Source organism: Dysidea avara, chromosome 8 (genome assembly GCF_963678975.1).
Source record: "Dysidea avara chromosome 8, odDysAvar1.4, whole genome shotgun sequence".
Classification (NCBI taxonomy): Eukaryota; Metazoa; Porifera; class Demospongiae; order Dictyoceratida; family Dysideidae; genus Dysidea; species Dysidea avara.
Window position 1 is genome coordinate 19,085,195 of NC_089279.1, and position 25,934 is coordinate 19,111,128.

General features: G+C 37.5%; 1 protein-coding gene and 1 long non-coding RNA gene across 3 annotated transcripts in view; both read left to right on the forward strand.

The window, feature by feature from the left end:
• LOC136263187 (uncharacterized) lies at positions 1 to 5,414 on the forward strand. The gene is made up of 3 exons (XR_010704489.1): positions 1 to 169; positions 2,687 to 2,913; positions 5,227 to 5,414. It is a non-coding gene; the product is annotated as an uncharacterized lncRNA (long non-coding RNA).
• Positions 5,415 to 7,919: 2,505 nt separating this feature from the next.
• Positions 7,920 to 25,934, forward strand: part of LOC136264455 (neurogenic locus Notch protein-like) — a 58,180-nt gene continuing 40,165 nt past the window's right edge. The window contains exons 1-5 of one of the 2 annotated variants that reach the window (XM_066059191.1): positions 7,920 to 8,076; positions 8,129 to 8,267; positions 12,194 to 12,577; positions 21,076 to 21,483; positions 23,275 to 23,658. In XM_066059191.1, the coding sequence (XP_065915263.1) occupies positions 8,186 to 8,267; positions 12,194 to 12,577; positions 21,076 to 21,483; positions 23,275 to 23,658 (1,258 nt within the window). In that variant the 5' untranslated portion in view covers positions 7,920 to 8,076; positions 8,129 to 8,185. Of the gene's footprint in view, positions 8,268 to 12,193; positions 12,578 to 21,075; positions 21,484 to 23,274; positions 23,659 to 25,934 lie in introns of both variants that reach the window. The other variant, XM_066059192.1, reaches the window with a different exon arrangement.

The following is a 25,934-nucleotide window of genomic DNA, read 5'->3' on the forward strand; positions in this document are numbered from 1 at the left end:
TTCCGGGACAAACTTTGTTTAGATAGCTACTGCAATTTGGTTTTCTTCTTTGCTTTCACAAACAAGTCATGTGAATTGACTAACTATTATGCCGCAAAGGACATACAGTATGTTACATGGCATTGAAAGAACATGTATCCGCTAGCTACTTAGCAACACATTCAACATGGTGAGCATATTAATGTTAACATACGGTTACATACCAGTTATATACATGGTTGAAACTATAAGGTAAGAATGAAAAGTACGTGTATTATGAATAACATTAGTGAAACATGTAGTACTTTTTGGTTAGCTATTACATTAGCTACTGGTTTAAATACCTTGTATAAAAGATGATGTCTGACAGACTGGGGCAGCCATAGTGAGCATAAAGTGAATGACATTGCTAATGTTTGCTTGGGTAGCAGTTAAGTGGCTTAATTGCATGTTTCAATGTTTGTCTAATTGTTTGGTCTACAGTTTAATTGCTTCATACTCATAAAAGGAGATGATGTACAAGCAAGCAGCATGAACTCATCGCAGCTATTTCTCATATGGTGGGGCTCACTAAGGCTTGCCCAATTTGTGTGTGATCACCAAAAAAGGTAGCTAATAGTTTAATGTGATTAAACTTTTTGATTAGATGCCATACGTAGTTTTGAGCCAGATGATCTTGTAGCTACATCAAATTTTACCAAAAGTGACCACATAACTATATTAGTAAAGCAATAGTAAAAGTTTTCCAGTAATCGTTTTGCATGCTGTTGCCAAATACCACTACAAACTTCCTCCCATAAATAGCCAATGCATTGTGTAACTAAACATGCACTGTTCTACAGTAGCTACTGTTGTTTCAATGTTTCTGTGAAGAATGATGTTAGAAAATGAAGCAGTCACACATATAATCATACCTATAGCAATTAATTAAACCCACATGCAGGGCTGAGGCAACCTGGTAAAAATGTAAGACACCTCAGACAAACCTTGATGTTCAACACCAAATATCAACTAACACCAAATATCAGCTCACACCATGTGCTCCTATTGTACTTGGATGGCCATATTTTTAATGTGACTTCTAAGTTAGAAACAGAAATTAATATGTGGTACCATCATAGAATTGGATCAACTGGCTCAACAGTCTGCCAAAATGTTTTTATGCCTTCAGACTGGTATAATTCACCAGATGATTCCAAATATCCATGTTAGCAAACCAATAAACTAATGTCTCACCTGGATAAGTTGCACATCATTAGCACAGTTGTAAGATGTCCTGGTACTACATGTGCATATTATTCTTTTGTCATCTTTTGACTATTGTGAGTTTAATGAACAAATAACAAATATTCGTACTATTCGTTTCAGCTTTAACACAGACACCTGCTTCTTTTAGAAAACACAAACCAAAGTTGCACCCATGGCCAACATGGTCCTGGTCAAAACCATGTCCCTACTTGTAGTAGTTGCTACTGACATCACTGTAACAAGCCACCTGTTTTGTTATACAGTGGAACCTCAGTTAACAAACTCCCCGAATTAATGACACAATAGAAAAAACTTCCACATGCAATAAGGACAAAAGTTTTAGTCCAAACAGGTCTCTGAAAGAGGAAAACCTCTATATTACAACAGCAAAAACTGGCCAAAAATTCTGGCTTCCAAAATATCCGTAATAGAAGGTTCCACTGTATACTGGTTGTCTACAGTATGGCTTGTCCTACAATCAGGGGCGTAGGGAGGGGGGTTCCGGGGGGTTCAGGACCCCCCCTGTAAAATTTTGACTTCTGCAAGCAGGATCCTAACACACCATTTAGTGTGGCAGGACAAAATGAGTGAGTAATATAGTGTAATGGCACAGCACAACAATTGATAAAGCTTGCATTCATCTCTCAAGGAAGGATTTACAGAGGTAACATGAGCCTTAGGCTTCTTCAAAACTTGTTAAAAAGATCGATATACTCTAATAGAGCAGTCAGGTATATACTCTAATAGAGCAGGCAGGTATACTCTAATAGAACATGCATGTAAATATATCCATGTCCATATGAAGTTTTTCAGACATTCTAACATTAAATGCAAAACTTAGCATGACCTTATACTGCTATAGCTTTGGTGTGCAGTGTTTAAAGATATAGAGCTCCAGTAGTTTATCACTTGTGTTATGCAAAATGAATTCATGCTATGCATATTTGTATAGTTATATTGTTTTGATTGTAAGTCATTCCATTTGTATCAGTGGATTCATGGCTCTTATACCACAGTGAGATAACTATCACTTACAGATTACTAGTATGTGTCTCTATGTGTTATGCTGTCTGTTTCCACTAGGTGGCTTTATCTAGTACTACCTTCATCGCGGGGCACTTATATGCATCACAATTAATGTACTTTTGCGTAAAATATAGCAATTTGCTGAGTTTTGATTCATTAAAATATTGAAAGTCTCTCAGCGGCTGGGGGCTGTGCCCCCAGACCCCTGCTTCTGGTAACTCAATGCCGGTCTGGAACCCCCCTTCAAAAAATCCTGGCTATGCCCCTGACAATCCTACAATTTGAACTGTTGCACCTCACACAAGACCTTATAAGTGCTCACTTTTCTTCATTTAGGAAAATGCATTGACTTTAATGTGGTAGATTACTAGCTTAAACAGTTTACTTGTGTTGTATTGTCCATGCAGTTACTATTGTTTTAAAATTCCCTAAGAATAATCTGCTGGTGATTCAGGATCATCTGGAGATTTGGAACCAGCTGGTGCTGCTGTTGGTGGAGTATTAGTAGGAATATTGGTGTTTATACTTCTCGTTGTATTGGTGCTTCTCATTGCACTTTATATCAGATGTTTGCGGAGGAAAAGTAAATTTCCTATTAATCAAAACTCCAAGTATTTAATTCTAATAATGATTGTCCAGTTGAAGTGCTTAATATAAGAGGTGAATATTCTTAGAATAATAATATTATAAGTGTATGGTCCATTAGAGCAAACCTCTGCATATTGTAAATAAAATAACCCTATATATTGGACTGTACAGAGGACATTCTACAATGTAATATTAAGTGCAGATCATGTTTCTGCATGATTACTTGATTAATGGACAATTGGCTACTAATCAAATCCTCACTGTGTATTCAAAGCAATGTTCAATATAACAGTTTATGAAGTTTAGTAATATAGTACATGTTAAACATTGTTATGCTAAAAATATTTTGAATGGTAGACTGGCATGGCATACAAACTTGATACTTCAAGAGCTCATTATTTTATTTATTAAGGCTTTACAGCAGCTCTTATAAGTTATGTTAAGTGTGTTTACACACATATGCACTGCTCAAAAGTTTAAGTATACTAGCCTACTAACCAGTGCAGGTGATTAAATGTTCGTGTGTTGAGCAGACTCCTGAGGGAACAGCTAAAACAGAAAAGTAGGCTTTTCTTCAAGAGAAACAACATTACAGCCAACTAAATGATTAGTGATGATAGCAAAGGTGTGAAGAGCAGATACGTGTGGTTTGGCTTTATTACAAGTTTGAAAAACAGTCGTACCTGACTATGCACTTTTATAGTTTTCCTATAAGGTATCAAAAACTTTGATTGGTCAGACTTTTGAATAAAAATTTTTAGTGGGAAGTAGTACTACAAATGGGCCTAATTTCATGATCCTGTATAATTCCATCCACATTTTGCAAGCTATTAAAATTGCTGTTTTTGAGAAATCAGGTCAACATGAGCATACTAAAGGTTTTCTACTATGCAATTGTCTACATACATTCCACAAAGCTATAACATTATGTAGGAGTGACTAGGCCCTGGCATCACAAAAGGTTTGGTTACACCATGCACTGTTTATAGATAGTTCATAGGAATTAATTTGAATTGTTTGACAGCCAACTGTAAAACATTATGTCTCAGCAAAGCAATATACCTAGCTACCAGACTCTAGTCCTTTATTTGCTATACTGCTCCATCTATTTTTGGAGCTTACTTAAGAAACCAAGGATAATTGGTTTGTGGTCTTGAAATCATCAAGAATTATCTCAATGAAAATCTAGTTTGTTTCCAATGAGTTAGTAAACAAGTAGATTGTTATACTGACTACAGGGGCAGATTTAGGACATACAAAAGGGGGACTAACTCAAGGTACTAATCTCTCCCAGTATGCAAAGCATGCTGAAACTATGGGGGTCTTTGGGCATCCCCTCCCTCCAGGAAATTTTTGAAAAATGTATGCTGAAATAATACAATTTGAAGGCATTTCCATGCACATACTAATGCTTATAATTTGCCTATATATAAATACTACCCTTTAAATTAGGTATAGCTCAGCATCATTTGTTGATGAAAAGGTTTGGGTAGGTTCAGACAACCAACACCCTCTCACAATTGCACAACAACAGGTGCATGTTAGAATAATAATGTATTTGAAACTGGAAAATATTGAAATTTGAATGATACGACCCTATGCAAGATTGAATCTGACATGTGTATACTTGAATTAAGCATTGCCATACGTAATGACTGTACAAGTAGATGAATCAGTTATTAATGAAGGCCTTTAAATAGACCAATGCACTTCATTGTATGTATAGACACATCTTTGAACAAATATGGATATTTCCATAGCAGAACCAATTATTATGTATCTGCTGAATGTTCTATTGGAGTAGTTAGGTGACTGCTCTATTAGAGTATCTGCACCTCCAATGCTGATCCCAGTGATGCAGATCCTTGTTAGTGATAATGCCTGTTTAATTAGTATTTGCACTATTAGTCATCATTATAACTACACTAAGACATTATATTCTTCAGCATATTGATCAAGTAAAGTCTAAACTGAAGGTGAAGCCCCATAGCCCCTCCCATGGATAGATCCACCCCTGGACTATTTGTGGCTGAGTAGCTCACAGGTTTTATAACTTTAATGTCTTCTTCTTTCATGCTACATCTAAATTGTATCCCACCTATGTGAGCTCTCACAGTACAGCCTGTATAGCAGCACTAGATTGCTGTTAAAATGAGAAGAAATTTTGTAAGGAACTTGACAGTACATCCATACTGTACGATAATACAAAAAGTTTGAATACCTAATGTAACAATCACATGTTCACACTGAAGTAGTCTAATAGAATTTAAGTTAGTGAGGATCCCCATGTTTAGTGCACGAACTTAATGTGTGCTTTATGTGTAACCTGACAGTTTATGTATGTATACATTTTTGATAATCTGCATTTCATTATTTTTTATTTAGAAGTTCCTAAAGAGCCAGCACGGTAAACATGGGGAGAGTACAGTGATAATGTATGCAACCAATTCTGAAGAAGATGAAAATCAATAAAATCATTTCTGTACATCCCTAATGTATTGAGCAATACATGTCTATTTTACCTATATTATGTATGTATAATTGCATATCTGTGACTGCACATGAATATAACTTTTAAGGGATGACAAAAGCCAAAACTGATAGGGATGATGACTCACTTGGTTATCATTCAGATGTAACTAATGAATACTGATAGAAGAACATACAACTAAGAACCTGAGTTTTTGGTTGTATACAATCACTGGACTGGACTGGTGGACTGGACTACTGGACTTGGGTATTTTCCCCTTTTACCAAATATTTGGGCAACTTGTTGTAAGTATGCTAGTAGGTAGACCACTCCCCCAACACACACAACACACAAAAGAAAGGTGCGATCATGCCAGACTTGTCAAGATTATACCCATGCAGCTGCAGCTATGTATCAGCTATGGAATAGCAAGACAGGTAACTGTCACCTCTTAATTTAGCTGGCTCTATGGCTGTAACTTGTATTTAGGATAGATGGTTACTACAACACTACATACACATGTACTGTATGGTTTGTGCTTCATGATAAGATGAATGGTAGTCATACAATGGAGATTATGCCAAGAGAGAGTTGTTATGCAAATTGCACACAATCCTAAGATGAACAGACATTACCAAGTAGACAGGATCACCTGCATATTTTACATTTAATGTAGTCTTGCATGGCTAGACTGCTTTTTTCCATGAATTGGCATGGGTGGGGAATAAAGGGTCTGGTGCAACTCCAATAGCTGTTTACTTCTAAGCCATCTCCAGACACTGGGGACGCTAATTGAATAACATTGGCTGCAAAGGAGGCACTGATGACATCAATAAGTAAACATGAGATGGCTTCGATCTGTTTGTCCTTTAAATGGATCTTAATATTATGCTCTGGTGTCTCTTTTATAGCATCTTGAAAGGTCATCCTCATCATGTAACAAGACTCACAGCCGAAGCAGGAGTGTACGAATATTTCATTGTTTTACTGACGTCATGGTGCCTCCCATGCAGCCATTGTTATTCAGTTAGTGTCCCCAGAGTCTGGGGACGACTCAGAAGTAAACAGCTATTGGAGTTGCATCAAACCCTTTTTACCCACCCAGTGCACAGAAAAAAGCGGTCTGGCCACGCAAGATTACATTCAATGTAGCAATAGCTACAACCAGTTGGCCAAATATGTGCTATATAAAAAGAAAAAAAACTTCAGTCCAGTAGTTCAGTCCAGTCTGCCAGTCCAGTAGTCCAGTCCAGTGATTGTATACAACCTGAGTTTTTTTGCTGCTTACCATACAAGAGAGTAGCTAAGTGACAAATTAAGTCATTCACTTTGTGCCAAAGTTTCTGTGGAAGTTGAGTAAGGTATTCTAAATCATTTGAGATATGTGCCACATCAAAATCATTGCCTTAGAGCAGGTTTGGAAACTTGTAAACCAGGTAGTAAGTCTAACTGGACAGGAAACCATACAAGTGCGCCCAAAATCTTATTTGGAAGTCATGGAAATTTACAAGTGACAACTATAGAAAATCTTTCAAATGTGGTAAAACGACTGTTTATAAACAGTTATAATGGAGCAGCGTTGAAACCGGGTCACTACTGCTGACCCGGATGACCCACTGACCCGGATTGACCCGGATTAATTAAAGCCGAGACGTGTTTCGGCTAGTCTCGGGTGAGCGAACGAGTCTACATTTTGAGCGTTCGATTCGTGTTGAGTAAATATTGCAACTTCAGCCTAGCTGTAGGTTGAAGACCAAAAAAAAAAAAAAAAAAAAAGGTCTTCACCTACTGACAATAGCTACCCCTCACCATAGATACCCTCAGTTTCGTGCTACATACTGCACTTACTAACAAATAGGCGTGGCTGAGCATATGTTGGTAATTCGATAAGTGGGCGTGGCTCACGAAAGAGCTACGCGATAGCGTTTATAAGTTCCACGTCGTCAAACGAACAATTTCGTTTCTCACGTGATCCAATCCGGGTCAGACGCGGATAAATTGTAAACCGGGTCAGACCCGGATGACCCGGATGACCCGGAGAAAATGTGACCCGGATGACCCGGATGACCCGACCCGGTTTCAACGCTGTAATGGAGACAATACTTCATGATCAGTGTAAAAAGTATAGGCACAATCCTATAAAAAAATAATATATTGCACACCTATGGCTTTGTATACCTTTACTCTCTGTACTTCTTAATAGGGCTGAAATGATCATGAATTTTTAGTATTTGAGTACTGTACTCTCTAGAGTTAACAATCAAGTATATACTCACAAATACTAGTTGCATGTAGTCATACCCCCATTTGACATGCTTTGTACCAACCTTAAAACTTTTTTACAGCTTTTCAAGTACAACTTGATCTGTACTGATGTTAGTATCCGAATTTCTTTCTTCCTGTTAAGTGTGGCGCGCCGGCTTCTTGGGCCGCACGACACACTACCGTGTGTTACCGGGGATTTCAGTTCCGTTTTAAAAACAAGGATCTTTGCGTGATGATGTAATCATGTTGTTTCTAACGTGTTGATGTCATCACACAATTCCCGGTGATCTTGGGACTGTTTATATAGGCGGGAAAATAAGGCTTTCCCTTTGTGGGAAAGGGTGGAGCCATGTGTTGACCGCTGAAAATCACGAGATCTCTTGTGTTTCAGGCGCCTAATAAAGGAGCAGCATAAGGACAAGTCTGAAAAACCTTTACACAGAAACCAAGAATTACTGGTCGCAGTTCAAGTGTTTATAGCTACTGCTTCGAGGCGAAAGGTCAGCGGTTTATGCCGATTAAAGAGCACATTGGATTCTCTTCAGTAAATAGCCCCGCCCTATATATTGGCGCTGATACTTCCAGTGATTAAGTGATACCAGAGTAATTATGTCTCGTCGCAACTACAAGATTATAATTTTGCTGTTGGTAGTCGGTGCCACTTGGAGATTTGTTGACTCTCAAGCGGATGGTGAGTGCTTTTAATTTTAATCAGAGCTAGCATCTTGTTAATATGTAACAATCTAACAAATTTTCTCTTTTGCGTTGTTTTTTTTTTTTCTTAACCTTGCCGGGCCCACATAGATCTTCTGGTTATGGTTGCACAAGCCAAGGTCTTATCTTCTTAAACTATTGTATTGTCATAAATTATTTACAAACTTGAAGCTATTAAAACTGTGCTGTAGCTACGCTTTATTGTTTCCAATTTTAGAAGAACAGTAGTTTATCAGTGATTAAGAACTCCAAATCAGTACAATGCCAACATGAAGAATTATGCTTGCTGATGTTTTACAAAATTCTGCATGGAGTTACTGAGTTGAAAATGCCAACTTATACGTACCTACAATTAGACAATTAGATCTACCCGTAGAAACAGTATTAAGTTTGTTCAGCCACCAGCACAAGTTGATTCTTACAAATTTAGTTTCTTCCCTCAATCAATTCACATATGAAACAGATTACAAATTGATATACCATTACATTTTTTTCCTTACTTTGGCCCCTTTTCTGTTACACCTTATTCAGTCAGTAAGTTAAGTCACTAGGTCTAAGTCCTTGTAGGTTAGGTAATCCAGCACATGTTGCTGTCAGACCTTCAGTGCTAAAGCGCTAATAATAATAAATAATAAATACAGAGATGTACCAATTTAATTTTTCTGAACTTTACCAATACCGATACGATCTAGGAAATTTATTACCAATCTACCGATATTGTACCGATCTGACATCTTTTATCTAGTACGTATGTATGTGATGACTGATCTGTTACAGGTAGTTCTTATAGCATTTTATAATCTCTAACTAAGCTTATTGGTCAGTTGTTAGTTGAATAATGATCACAGTATTGTCAATACCAATGGTGGTGTGGACACCACCCAAACAATCAGCACCCACAAATGCATGCTCCTTGTAAGCTGTTGTAGCAGAGATTTTTATAGTTCTAGACTATTCGATACTAGCAATATTCCCCAAGGACCTCTGGTATGTTTGGACTAAGTACACCGGTAGACTCGCATGTGTTTGTATGGCTTCTCGTGGTTTTCAATGGGCATTCAGAAATGGTAGTATACTTTAGTGAATAAGTTTAGTATGTTCAAAGACATGGTGATTAGAAAGATCGGTATCAAATTGGTAGCTTTGACAGAAAATCAGTTCAACCAATTTTGCTGAAATCGTCCAGATCAGTACTGATCTGATACTAGATAACAGGACTAGACTAACTGTTAGGATATTTTTTTTTGTTGATCATTGTAGTTGTTTATGTGTGCTTTTATACTCCACGTGAGGTTTTGCACAGTAATAATAGACCAGTAGATTGGTACAAATCTACCCTCAATAATTCCTATTGTCGTTATAGATATTGCAATTGTACTATACTGAGTTTTACAGTTAACAAATATATTTTATTATGTACCTATCACTGTTGAGCCCCTATCTCCACTACAGGCTATGTGGGGATTAGGTGGAAATTTGACAATTTGCAAGAGCAAAAGCCCCATAACTGGGGCATAGCCAGCTGCCTAATCCCTACTGATCACCACACAATTTACTAGTGATTCACCTCACATGTACAAGCATGTGTGGGCTGTGGCCTGCACATGATTAAAAGCTCGGAGTCAAAAGCTGGCAAATTTGTTTGTACATCCCCTGAGCTATAATCGCCTATAATCCTCCTACTTAACCCATACTGGGGGTAACAAATGACAGGTGCATTCACAACTCCTTGTTTAGTAATAATAGTTTTTTCTCTCTAGAGTTGCTTGTATTCCACAAGTTCTTCCATTAGCCTTCTTGTAGGTCCCTATAGTGGGATAGTGATAAATTAATAAATGCTTTCCAGTCCATTGTTCTATATAGCACTTGAACCATGACGGATTTAAGCAAGATTTGAGTAGATGTGTGTCATATTAGTGTGGATGATTGTAAACTTGCCAAAAATATTACTTGTCATGTTGTTGTGGTGACTCTATAATCAACCATGGATGATCCTTCAATCATGGATGATCCTTCAGCCACTACGTTTTTAGTGCATGTGTGACAACAGACTGGAAATCCCAGTAAATTGAAGTTAACTCACTGTGTATTTCAGCTGTACAATAGATACCTGCCATATTTCAGGTATTAAGAACTTCCTACTTCACAATGTAATTAAACATTGTACCAGGACAGTACATTGCATGTACTCATGTCTCATCATTGCTACATATAATGCAGTGAAAGTTCCAGATCCCAGCTGTAGACTAACTGAGTCTGGGACATTTTCCACATTCATACAACAGAGCTTCAATGTCAATATTCTAGCTCCCTGTAATGTTGGTTTCCACACAGGTCCCAAAATTAATGGTAATTTCCTTAATGAACTTATATATAGTGTTTAGCAAGTAGTTACACATGCATTCACGTAAAGCATTAATTACATGTACAGGGAATTTATTACTTCTTGTAGCATTGGAAAGCAAAATGTGTAGAGTGTGATATGGTAACTAGCCACAAACATGCATATCCATTCTGCTTATGGTAATAATACCATTCCTAATATGGGCTGTAGAACAACATTCTTTGGTCAATATGGAGGCCGTATGACACTACACTTTTGAAATTTGTCTTCTGTGTTGTAAGAAGTAGCAAATCCCTGTACTTTCTAACATATGACAATTGAAATCATTACTTGCACACCATACCCCTATAAAACTATATACGTATCAAATTACTCGCTATAGAACAAGGAATTTGATTACTGAGTTGATGTTTACACAAGAGCAACCACAAAGCCATTATATAACTTTAAAAGTGCAAAAATCGATCTAAGTTAAACCAAACATGAAATTTCACAACTTTACAGGCTAGAACTATTTATAATAATACAATAAATATTGCTAACCTGTTTACAGTTGAAGTGATTATCTCTAAGTCTGGTTTTCCAGCATTTGAGCAAGTGCACATGTACATACAGGCATGAGGTCACTGTTTTGAGGTGTATAAAAGTAGCAACACGCCACTCCAACCTATATAATCCCTCTCCTTACTGTTTCTCTTTATTAGTAGTGCCATTATATATCACTTCGAAAAATCATCTACAATGCTTGTTATCAAGATTCCGAAAGTACACAATTGCATCATCTAACCATGCGATAGTGTGCGAGAGACCAGTTATCCCTGTTCACGTTCACTTAAGGGCGTGCCCGCTACAGGATAAGCACAGGGGCTACTAAAGTGCTTGAATGAAGTTACAGAATGTGATGCTACTGGCATTTATATATTGAAACTGCCATATGGCAGTTGTGGTGGTGAAAGGGTTAATTAATAAGAGCAGAAAATTAAATGCTCATAACAGAACCATCCAAATTTGAAAATGAGCAAATTTAATGTATTCACATGCCCTGTTTTCACAGTCCCAGTCACATCCATCCTTAGTAATGTGTAAAACCAACAACAAAAAACTAGTCTATTGGGTCCAGTAGTCAAGTCCAGTATACGTATTCCAATCCAGTGTGGAGGGGTGGGGGTGGGTGAAAGATAGACTTCAAGTTGATGGGGAAGGCACAAGCTCACAACCTGTCAAGGACACTTCATAGGTTGAAATTTCAAAGAACAATTATATATCACACATTCAGCTCCCTGCTTGTTCATCCAGAGTGCTTGAATCCTCTCCAGTACGTCCCTGTTCTTCACATACAGAGCTGTAGACATGTCAGATGTGGTTATACAGGCTGCCAGAAAACCATTTGTCATAAGCAAACCAAACAAGTTGAAGGCAAGTTTAGTGTGGAAGCATTTAACCAGATAGTGCAGCAATGCGATGCTAGTTTTATCTCAGTTTAGGCTCTTTTGCTCATATGGTTATGGTTGATTTTTCAAATCCAGTCAAATTTACCATTGTTGTTTTATTTCCTCCAGTTCCACAATTTACTGCAATGTTTGATCAAGATGATTATCAGTCTTTCATTAATATAAACTCACCTATTGGAACAGATTTGTTCACAGCATCTTTCATCATCAATTCAAGTGTTATAATTGGCTATTTAAGTTTTGATATTGTGGATAACATGATGGTGGGAGAGTCAGTTAGCGGTAGTGACTTCCTCATCAATGGAACTACACCACCAGTAGTTATATCCCCTTCATTTGAGTCAATGTATCAGTTAACAATATCAGCTGGTAGAGAATTTACTGCTAGTGATCAGATGAGAGGCAACATTACATTTAATCTACATAGTTTTGTTAACACAACAAATGGAGATATAATAATGGCACTAGCCAGTGTAGCGTTGCGTGTAACAGGTAATTATTCAATTATAAATATATGCTAGTATTAAGTATAATATGTATGTTGAAACATTACCCACAAGTGTTATTAAATGAATATACATAGCATAGACCACGATCTTTGTTAGTATAGCATATGACTGTTCTATTAGAATGTTTTGTAACTAGGGCTTAGCGATTGTGACTACAATTGCAATTGCAAGTGATTACTGCCCAGTAATCATGATTATGCGATTTATTGCTTTCTGTATATTCTGAGTTGTGCCTTTTAAAAGAATAGTTTAAATGGTTACTTGTTGTTTATTTTGTAAAACAAATCTACATACCAATACTAGCATTACTTGTGATACAAGTTGGTTCTAGGGTGACATCATTTTAAAAGGCAAATAATTTGGACTTTTGATAGTGGATTATAATGAATGTCCTACTACCAATTAATTGATTAATTCAAAATTTTGCAATTACTGCATCACTGCAATTGATTTAATGGAGTTTAACTAGTTAAACTAGGTTAATGTTGCAGTCAAGCATGCGTGTGTGTATTATGATAGTGACTAACCCGAAGCTCCACCATGACTAGGGGGAAGATTGGGCAGGAACACACGTGAGAAGGGTTGGCAATAATTGGAGAATAACATTGCGCATGCGTTACAAGAAAAAGGCACGTGGAGAGGTGTTAGAACACATGGTGCTACATGGCATAGCGAATCTTGTGGGACATTGGAAACAGCTGAAATTGACTGAAAAACTGAAACTGAAAAACTAAAATTGGTCAATACTTCCATTAACAGATACTTTTTAACAAAGACCACCTCTGTAATAGGACCACCTGTTTAATAGATCACCTGTATAATAAGACCACCTCTAATAAAACCACCTCATTTTATAGTAGTATGTCAAAACAAATATGGCTAAGGTGTACTCATAATGTAATAAAGTATCAATCAGTCAAAAAGCTGCAGGGTTGTACAAAAGGATATACTGTCTTACCATGCCACGGCCTAAAGTCCATGGTCATATCACAAATGAAAATGGAACAATTGCATGCATGATTTTACTGGAATTGATAATGGATTTTACATGAATTGTGCAGGGTTTAAGAGTTGCATAGTTAAATTATTAATTATCTTGGACTTTGTGTCTTGTTAAAAGTTAGATAGGCATCTTCGAGGATTTAAAAACCTGAGATGATGTCAATAATTATCTGTGCCTCGGTAATTATTGATGTCACCTCAGGTTTTTAAATCTTCGAAGATGCCTATTACGAGTGCCTAACTATTATTAAGACATAAAGTCTAAGATCATTAATGTTGATTTTGTAACTATGCAACTCCTAATCATGCACAATTCATAAGAAATCCATTATCAAATCCAGTATCAGCGGGTAAATTGTGCATGCAAGTGCTCCATTTTCATTTGTGACATGACCATGGACTTTAGGTCTTAGCATGGTAAGATACTATATCATTTTGTACAACCCTGCAGCTGTCATTTTAACTTTTAAGTACTGTCTGATTGATTGATACTTTATTACATTATGAGTACACCTTAGCCATATTTGTTGGACCTACTTGACATAACTACTATAATGAGGTGGTTTTATTAGAGGCGGTCTTATTTTACAGGTGGTCTATTACAGAGGTGGTCTTTGTTAAGAGGTACCTGTTAATATGAAGTTTTGACCAATTTTAGTTTTTCAGTTTCAGTTTTTCCATTTCAATTTTTCAGTTTCAGTTTTCAATTTCAGCTGTTTCCAATGTCCCGAATCTTGTCGTTACGTTAACATACCGCCTAAAAAGGGAACATTGGAAACAGTGGAAATTGAAAACTGAAACTGAAAACTGAAACGGAAAAACTGAAACTGAAAAACTAAAATTGGTCAAAACTTCATATTAACAGGTACCTCTTAACAAAGACCACCTCTGTAATAAGACCACCCGTATAATAAGACCGCCTCTAATAAGACCACCTCATTATAGTAGTCATGTCAAGTAGGTCCAACAAAAGGCTATTAGGTGTACTCATAATGTAATAAAGTATCAATCAATCAGACAGTACTTAAAAGTTAAAACAGCTGCAGGGTTGTATATAAGGATATACTATCTTACCATACCAAGACCTAAAGTCCATGGTCATGTCACAATGAAAATGGGGTAATTGCATGCATAATTTACTCTGCTGATACTGGATTTGATAATAGATTTCTCATGAATTGTGCATGATTTAAGAGTTGCATAGTTAAATTAATGATCTTGGACTTTGTGTCTTGGTGATAGTTAGACACTCGTGATAGGTGTCTTCGAGGATTTAAAAACCTGTCAATAATTACCTGCGCCTCGGTAATTACTGATGTCACCTCAGGTTTTTAAATCTTCGAGGATGCTTATTACGTGTGCCTAACAATTATTAAGACACAAAGTCAAGAATCATTAATGTTGATTTTGTAACTATACAACTCCTCAATCATGCACAATAATATTCATGAAAAATCCATTATCAAATTCAATTATGCATGCAATTGCTCCATTTTCATTTGTGACATGACCATGGACTTTAGGTCTTGGCATGATAAGATAGTATATCCTTTTGTACAACCCTGCAGCTGTCATTTCAACTTTAAGTACTGTCTGATTGATTGATACTTTATTACATTATGAGTACACCTTAGCTATATTTTTGGACCTACTTGACATAACTACTATAATGAGGTGGTATTATTTTAGAGGTGGTCTTATTATAGAGGTGGTCTTTGTTAAGAGGTACCTGTTAATATGAAGTTTTGACCAATTTTAGTTTTTCAGTTTCAGTTTTTCCATTTCAGTTTTTCAGTTTCAGTTTTCAGTTTCAGTTTTCAATTTCCACTGTTTCCAATGTCTCCCTAAAAAGGACGCTGCAAAAGGGGCTTTACGGCAGAAAATAAAACAGTCTTGGAACTATACCGGAAGTTCAACGCTGCCAACTCAATGAGACATTCATCGTTTCGTTGATGTGCCGCCAAAGTGACACACGGGAGGGTGTCACAGAAAAGTCAGCGAACTAGACCGGACGTTACCACCAGTTCATTCGTCGATATTCCACCTAAAAGATGCCCAGAAGAGGTGCAGTAGCAGGAGATAACAGAAAAGTCAGGTAACTTAACGGAAGTTACTGCTAACACAGGAACCAATGGAGGCTATTAAACAGCTCCCCTAACGCGGAATAACGTCCCCACAATTGTCCAGGAGGTTACAAAATTGCTCCGTTTTTAACAACTAAACCTATGTATCAATGATGCCAAGCAAGTTCTAATAAGTTAGCTACAATATATTTGTCTTTGTTGTTCGTAGGCGACTCCCCTTCCGTAGATGCTGTTGGGACCTTACTATTAGGGACACTCCTTGGTCTCAGGGTCCGCAGTGCCCCGGCTTGGACCACCGGGTGAATGTGTGCTCCTCTGTAGTGCCTTAACACATGCCTCCTTAGCATACAAACTGCAATAATTTGGCAAAGGGTAATCAATGTTGATCGGTAGCAAAGAGAATTCACCTGGGCAGATTAAGGTACTGCCCCCCCCTTAAAAGAATAGAACACTGATACATACTAATATGGGTGTGTGTAATATATAGTGTATGTTAGATGTTAGTATTTTCATTTGTAGTCATTCTGGTACATGTATTACATTTACAACAAAATAAGTGTGTCTGAGATAATAGTACAGACACTATGCGACCACCTCCATTCCTCCATAGATGCCATTTGGGACCTTAATATAATGAATACTCCTTGGTCTCAGGGTCTGCAGAGCCCCAGCGCAGACCGCTGGGTGAATGTGTGCACCTCCATAGTGCCTCCTTATTAGCATACAAACTGCAATAATTTGGCAAAGGGTAATTTGCAACAAGCAATCAATGTTGATCGGATGTTGATCGGTAACAAAGAGCATTCACCTGGGCAGATTAAGGTACTGCCCCCACCCCCACCTCCCCTAAAAGAATAGAACACTGATACATACTAATATGGGTGTGTGTGTGTGTAATATATAGTGTATGTTAGATGTTAGTATTTTCATTTGTAGTCATTCTGGTACATGTATTACATTTACAACAAATAAGTGTGTCTGAGGTAATGGTACAGACAATATGCGACCACCTCCACTCCTCCATAGATGCCGTTTGGGACCTTAATATAATGAATACTCCTTGGTCTCAGGGTCCGCAGTGCCCCAGCATGGACCGCTGGGTGAATGTGTGCGCCTCCGTAGTGCCTCCTCATTAGCATACAAACTGCAATAATTGGCAGAGGGTGTAATTTGCAACAGTGACAATTGAGTTTAAGTGGCAATCAGTGTTGACTGGTGACATCTGTGCAGAAAAGGTATTGCCCCCACACCCCCTCCCCTAAAGGGATAGAACACCTATTTATATGTTTGTGTGTGTATATATAATATTATAATACTTATACGCATGCATGTATGTAGATATAATTGCACATGTTGGTAATTTCATATACAGTTGGAGATAGTCATTCTTGTACATCTATATATTCATAATAACTTAAATGTATTTGTGTGTTACTAAGGTGACTACAGACAATATGTCTTGCGATTCGCAATACTTAAGTGAATGAAGGAAATAAATGTTTTGAATGGCATGGCACATGTTGCCCATTCACGTAATGATATTTGGTTAGAAAAAGCTTATGTGAGGTATCTAATTACCAATTTTCTAACCTGTCAGCCATTTCAAGGATCCCGACCCCATAGATATTGTTCATACCAAAGATACAACAAAGACTATGGCCAGTGCTAGCCAAGCTAATTAAAAGGATATAAGACGGAGAATTGACAAATACAAAACCAAGCATGTTGCACCTGGGATGAGGCCAGCAAGCTTAGCCATTCCAAACAACACCCAGTGAGTTTGATCACTCAAATGACCCCAGTGTTTTACCATCTATCTTGCAACTTGTAAACAAACTCAAAAAAAAAATTGTCTTGGAAACACACTATGTATAAATTGTTCACGACTGTTGCTTCCACTAGATTGCTGCTTCTTGTGTGCGAAGTGAAGAAGAAAAAAAACAAAGAAATTAAAATGAAACTTTGGCCGCTTGCATCTCAGAAATGGCTAGGAAGATATTTTTTAAATTTGGTATGTAGACTCCCTATCTCGTGGGCACTTGGATAAGGTATTGTGAAGCTATGTACACCTTGGACTGTCTAGAGCAGCTCTAATGGGTAGCACAACTTGTATACAGTTGTTTCTAATCTGCAAATATTAAGGCATTCCAGGGGCATTGAATTGTACTTATATATTATGGCTAGGGTGTAGGACAGATTGTGTGGGAAAGCAAGCCATGGAGGTTGTTGGTTGTGCCAAATCATTTATGTTCCACATGTATGCAACAGCAACCAACACTAAATATACTTCTGAATGATAAAGTTTGAACTGATCTGTGTTGGTGGCAAACCTTAGCTGATTGGAATGGGTTGAGTCTACTTTTGTTGGAACAATAGTTCCCGGACTCTCTATCATCTGATTCAAACAGAGGTGCCAGATTGTGGTGTGTTTTGGCAAGCAAAACAAAACAAACAAAAATGGCATCTACCACTACATGGGGTCAAAATATAACGTCATAGTAATTGTAAAAAAGAAAAATCCAACTGTTTGAGCTTTGTGGAAGAAGTCAGGTACAATTTGAGTTTGACCATTCCAGAGTTGTCACTGCTGTGAATAGACACTATAAAGCTGCCACGTACTTGTAATGCAGCCTGTGGTTCTTGTTTTACTAATTTCGAGATTGGTGTAGCCTGTAGACACTTAGCAGGTGTACAATAATAGCACAGCTGACCACATCTCTCATGGTAACCTGCATTTGTTCTTTTGTTTACGGCCACCAGCCAGCTCCACTACCTCATCTGTGACTGCAGATTCTGAGGGATAAATGGGATGGACATACACACACTCCAGGCAACTGTGCAGTACTCTACATGAATGGTTTAGTGTCTCCTACTTGAGAGATGCTATAATGCTGAGCTGCACCGATTTTTACTATTCCTCCCACAGACTATATAACCCAACACCAGTCTTCATTTTAAATCATAATGGCACAACGCTTCAAGTCCAATTATTCTCCAATGGCAACCTATAGCTTCATTCATCCTGCAGTCAGCATAATGCATAGTACAAACCTCCTTACACCACACTTTGAGCAGATTCTTTGAAGCATTTATAGAGCTAGCTATTACAGACAATGAATCTACCTTCTAATTACTACAGGTGTACCTATAGTTGATCCGATATCAGTTACATATTAATTGTGTCCCTGCTGAGGTGTAGCTATAGTGTAGGCAGGTGAGGCAGCCGCCTCACTAGGTATTTGTATCTGAAGTCACTGAACTGGGAGTTATGTTGGACCATTAGATGCACTGAAAACATCTATTGACAGGGTTTGTATGCTATTTAGTTCAACGGATAGTGTACATAGTAAGAGTCCATCCAGTGCAGCTCCAAGTGGATAGCTACTGAGGTTTACTTTTCAGAAACTGGTCAAGCAAGATCGATATACTCTAGTGGAGTAGTCACCCTAATATAGAACACTCACCCTGATACAACATGCAGTCAAGCAAATTTTTAATACAATACTTTGATAGAATTTAACAACTTAAATTGCTCTCACAGTCAGTCTAGCTTTACCAGGGGAGCATAACCTGACCCCCTGTTGATCCCCTGTTACCAGTGCTTATAATTATACTACTTGGGTTAAGGAGTGAGCAACATGCACAGGAGAACTCATGCTCGCCTCATTTCATCATTACAGTCACCATATACATTTTAGCTGTATTTTTTTCACATCTTATTCTGTTTATTAGAACTAAGCTGAATTGCAAGGTCACAACTGTTTATATTGGGTATGTAGAACTAGATCGAACCATCCCTAGCAGGTCCACTCCAGAGCGGTTCAACATGGTTCATTTGATACAAGCAGTTCAACATGGTTCAGTGCGATACGGCAAACATTTACACCAACCTGGAAATCGTTTTGATTTGAGGACATTCTTTGCGGTGGGTGTGCAGTGAATATCCCAGAGGTTTTACGGTTCCTATGGCTTGGAGGGAAAGGCAGTTGCCTTTCTTTGGCATGTGGAAATTCTTGTGGCTTCAGAGAATGTTAGAATCCCCAAGCATTCCTACCTCCAAGCCTTTTGTAGTAAAACATGCTATATACATCATGTAAAATTGTTGAAAAGGGGCCTATTTGAGAATTAATAGGAGAATCCATGGAACCCTGCACACCTACCAAAACAACCACCATCTGTTGATGGTGGCAACCCACTCACAACAGGGTAAGACCTGCTGACCGGGTTAAACTGACAAGCAACATTAATTGCATAATCGATATAATTGCACAGCCCTATTTGTAAATTATTATTGTGTTTGGGTGATTGCTTTATTATGCCATCTCAATGTTGCTGTTTACAGCAGCCAAAACTCTAGTACAGTCATCCTATGTGATAAATGGCTAAGTGATTTGGTTACAGTAATTTGTTTTCTGTAGCAAAACCAACTGTTATAAGTGTAGCTTTTACAGAAGTGTAGTTATATACGTATTTCTGAAGCATCTACGTACAGTATGATATGCAATTGTAAGAAAACAGTTTCTAGGAATAAATAAAGCTTTAGCATGGTTTCTGTGCTTGGAGAAGATGACAGCAAGATGAATTAGAGATGGAACTATTGGCAAGGTGCAGAGAGTGGATACAACACCATTTCACTCTTAAGAATATTTATTATTGCTAGTGTTCTAAACACCCTAAGGCTTCCATTAGGCATGTTGAGATACACATGTACATGTGATCATGTCTGCAAATCTACCAATGGCCAGTCAATATTTAACTATGTATGCTTCAATAACTTGTTTGTTAAACAGCTCAAGTTCACTGTGCTAGTGACGTATTGTCACCTGAGAGAGAGATTGTGCATTGTGTGATGCATAGTTTGGTTGCCACTATTTTGACTTTAGTCAGGCAGGTAAGTAGGTAGATGGACCAAGAAAGGTTATTTGTCAATTTAACATTGGTTCAGTTTTCTTGGTTTTAATGTATCTAATAATTTGGATCTTTTGTCACATGGCACCATCATCAGATGTCAGTTTTCTCTTTAGGGGAATCTCTACTATTAACACTGTCAAACCTAGTGATGATTTGATGGTCAATTGTGTAAGATCTCCAGATTTACACTTTCAAGAATAGATTTAGAAAGTACAATAATAACGCTTTAGTCATAATTTTACTCAGTTGCATGAAGACTAAGCACCTATACATGTGGTGAAATCTCGAGATACAGTATTCATTCATCTGGTATTGTACCAGTTTCTTGACCCTGTGTGTTATTGTCCACACAACCATATAATAATGCTTCCAGTAATAAAGCATGACATATAAGCTTTTGTTAACCAGTGTGTTACGGCAATTATTATGTGGACATTTTATATTGTAATGTATAATGGTAATCTTTGTTATGTTATATACACAGATCCATGTGATGCTTGTCCAATTAATTCTACTTGTGAACAACAATCAGATGGCAGTGCTTTATGTATTGATGTATGTCAAAATGTTACATGTCTTAATAATGGGACATGTGTGGAGGTGAATAACAACTTTACTTGTCAGTGTGCTCCAGGATATGAGGGAAGACTTTGTGCTAATGTTACTAATGAATGTGACCCTGACCCATGTGATAATGGTGGAACTTGTTTAGATCTAACCAATGACTATATGTGTGAGTGTTCCTTAGGATTTACTGGCCAGAACTGTAGTACTGTCATTGACAACTGTTCTCCAAGTCCATGTGAAAATGGTGGTACTTGTATAAATCTCTTAAATAACTACACATGTGAGTGCCCCATGGGATACACCGGTAGGATGTGCAGTTCAGAAGGTTAGTGTTGGTTGTACATAGATCATTTAATTGTTTGCCAATTAATAATTTATCACATATCGCACATATATACTGCACGTATATGTATTTAATTTATGATACCATCTAAGTTCAAGATGCTTATTTTTCAAAGTGAGTAGTGTCTAATCATTAAACTGGAATATTGGGGTAGACTACTGGAGTGAATATTTTTTTCTAAAAACCAATTTTGAAAGTAAAATGTGTATGGAGTTTCAAATCAAACCTTTTCCAAATTCTATCCTACATTGTCAGGACTGATTCTGCTACCATAATAGAATACTCTAGGCCTATTATAATACATGCCTGAACCTGTGAAAAGATGGCACGCGAGCACAAACTGCACCCCATCACATAGCAGGTTATATCTCATTACTGGAATAGGATACCTGCATACTGTAACTTATAATACAAAGTTATTTAACAATTTAACCCCTCACTGCCATATTTGTACAGGCTCCAATATACTGCTTCTAAACTGCTGTAACTTGCACACCATACCATATAATCCTATAAAAGTATATATGTATCAAATTACTCACTATAGAACAAGGAATTTGATTATCGAGTTGATGTTTACACAAGAGCAACCACAAAGCCATTATATAACTTTAAAATGCAAAAATCAATCTAAGTGAAACCAAACATGAATTTACAACTTTACTGGCTAGCACTATTTATAACAATACAATAGACATTGCTAACCTGTTTACAGTTGAAGTGATTATCTCTAAGTCTGGTTTTTCAGCATTTGAGCAAGTATGCATGCGCATACAGGCACAAGGTCACTGTTTTGAGGTGTACAAAAGTCCGCTCCAACCTATATAATCCCTCTCCTTACTGTTTCTCTTTATTAGTAATGCCATTATCACTTCGAATGCAATGCTTGTTATTGACACTTCGAAAGTACACAATTGTATCATCTAACCACACGATAATGTGCGAGAGATCAGTTATTCCTGTTCCTGTTCACTCAAAGGACCATTTAAGGGCGTATCTGCTACAGGATAAGCACAGGGGCCATTAAAACACTCGAATGAAGCTACAGAGTGTTTAGAATGTGATGCTATGAGTGTTTATATATATTGATACCTGCCATATGGCATATGGCAGTTGTGGCAGTGAGAAGATTAATAAGAGCAGAGAATTGCATGCTCATAACAGAACCATGCAAATTTAAAAATAAGCAAATTTAACGTATCGCATGCCCTTGTTTTCACAGTCCCAGTCACATTCATCTTTAATAATGTGTAAGACCAAAAAAGTCAGTCTATTGGGTCCAGTAGTCAAGTCCAGTCCAAGTAGTCGAGTCCAGTAAGTATATGTATTCCAATCCAGTGTGTGTGTGTGTGGGGGGGGGGGGGGGGAGGGGGAAAAAGGTAGACTTCAAATGTATGGGGGAGTAATTGAAGGCACAAACTCGCACACAACCTGTCAAGGACACTTCATAGGTTGAAATCTCAAAGAACAAGTATATATCACACATTCAGCTCCCTGCTTGTCCATCCAGAGTGCTTGAATCCTCTCCAGTACGTCCCTGTTCTTCATATACAGAGCTGTAGACAAGTCTAGTGTGGTTATACAGGCTGCCAGAAAACCATTTGTCAAAAACAAACCAAACAAGTTGATGGCACGTTTAGTGTGGAAATCTTTAGCCTGATAGTGCAGCAACATGATGCTGGTATTATCTCAGTTTAGGCTCTTGTGCTCATATGGTTATGGTTGATTTTGAAAATCCAGTCACATTTGCCATTGTTATTATATTTCCTCCAGTTCCACAATTTACTGCAATGTTTGCTCAAGATGAATATCAGTCTTTCATTAATATAAACTCACCTGCTGGGACAGGTTTGTTTACAACATCTTTCATCATCAATTCAAGTGTCACAATTGGCTATTTAAGTTTTGATATTGTGGATAACATGATGGTGGGAGAGTCAGTTAGTGGTAGTGACTTCCTCATCAATGGGACTACACCACCAGTAGTTATATCCCCTCCATTTGAGTCAATGTATCAGTTAACAATATCAACTGGTAGAGAATTTACTGCTAGTGATCAGATGAGAGGCAACATCACCTTTAATCTACATAGTTTTGTTAACACAACAAATGGAGATATGGTAATGACACTAGCCAGTGCAGTGTTGCGTGTAACAGGTAATTATTCTATTATAAATATATGCAAGTATTAAGTATAATATGTATGTTGAAGCATTACCCACAAGTGTTATGAAATGAATATACGTAGCATAGACCGAGATATTCTGTATCACAATCACCTTTGGCCTTTGTTGGTAAAACATATGACTGTTCAATCATACAGTACTATTGTATTGTATACTAGGGACCATAAAGGAGTAGGCATGGCCCATGAAAAACATTACCAACCTCACTTTTCCCAGACGACTATGAAGTAGTATTGGTTGGACAAAACTAAGTCCAAACCAGCCTTGAGATCAACCCGAAAAGCTTTCAACAAGTTGCTAAGGAATTTTGTTATTTCTAGTGACTGACTGAGTAACTGACTGACTGACTGATGCCTTCAGACAAGCATAGAAGGCTACAGGCTTGATGTTTTCACTGTTTGACATCACTTTGGCCTGAGAGATGCCTTTTGGCATACCGCAGTATGTACAATGCATTTGTCATGGTATGTCCTCCTTTGTGTCCCATTCATCTTTGCTGACAGCGAAAAGTGTCAATTTGGAGGTAGCAGTGATGGATACTTCACTTTTCTGATGATACTGAATTGATGTAACTGGGGCGTGCTCATCTCTTTCTTTTGATGCATGCAGTATCGTGTGAATTGCAGGGGTGCTTTTCGAACAGTTCTTGATTCGTAGTGCTGTGTAATGGGTCTAACATGGCTGACAACGAAGTGTAAATGGATACTTCACTTTTCAGATGATAATTGATAAAGCTAGGAGGCAGGGTGTCTTTTCTTTCACGGTATGCATGGGCTCACCAGTCATAATAATATATGTGACCTGGTCTGCAAAAAGGGGTCTTATAGCCTTTCCAATTGCATGTACTTGGCAATCCATAACGTGAGTTTTGAGTATGGTACCAGCCTGAAATTTTGTCACTTTACACTCCTAACATAGCACTATTCCTGGATGTAATTTTAAGACAATAGGTTAAACACATGTTGAGTTGTGACTTGTCAAACTTGTAAATTTGGAAGACCCTTTTCACAAACATAAACATTATTACAAATAAGTTAACAAACAAGTACACAAAATAAAATTGGAATTTTCAACTGGAGTAGGGACCATAGCTCATCAATAAAAGTTCTGAAACAAGTTGGAGTAGTGCATGATATTAAATCACAGTAAAATGATAAGAAGTGTTATATCCCTACTGTGCTCAACATATACAATACTGTAATCTGTTTGCTGTAGCAAAACCAATTGTTATAAGTGTAGCTATTACAGAAGGTTAATTATATGTATTTCTGAAACATCTACATACAGCAACAGTTTGTAAGAATACAATAAAGCTTTAGCATGGTTTCTGTGCTTGGAGAAGATGACATCAACTATCGGCAAGCTGCAGAGAGTAGATATATTGTTATTACTCTCTTTGGCTATATATTGACCATATATTGTCATACATGGCCAAATTCTCTGAGAATACTGGCCGAATAGCCGAGTCACATCATACTAACTGTCCATTACACAAAACTACTTAGTAACCATATATCAAAATACTCACTATAAAATAAAGAGGTCGATTGTGTTGTTTTTGTTTACATAAAAGTAACTGCAGGGAAGTTTTCAAACAACAAAGTCTAAACTTCGAAAAAAAACCACCCCAGTAAAACAACGGAATCCCAACTAACTATTTTACAAAGGTGTCCAGTGTACTTATAGTGCGATCCATTCCACAGCTGGTTTCTTCATGATTTGTCCCATTTTTGCTGTTAACATGTATATGTTGGTTATTGTGGCCCACCCCTGGGAGTATATTGAGGACTCCATTACACATATGTGCTCATATATACACAGTTATTTTCCTAGCTATCCACCCTTCCACCACACCAAGCTCTATCATTGCCTACTTTTCCCTAATGCTAAGTACATAACATTTTCCACAAAGCTTTTACCTGTCTCCATCGACATATAACACTTTCTTTGTTATCAGCTACTGGTTTTCATTTCGAAGAACAAGCCTATTATAAATAGAAGGTCACACTTTATGCTATTACATAACAAATGAGCACTAGCCCAGGAAAGATCCAGTTGTCCCAGAAACGGGAACTGTATGGGCGTGTTCATTTCAGTACTAGTACATCTTGCTATGAAATGCATTTTACAAGTTATAACGAGGCTAAAGTTTATTCTATGAGTAAGTTATGATTCCATGCCACCATATGGTGGCAGTGGCCAATAGCCATTATAGGTTAAGAATAATCATACAGTTTGGTAGTACTG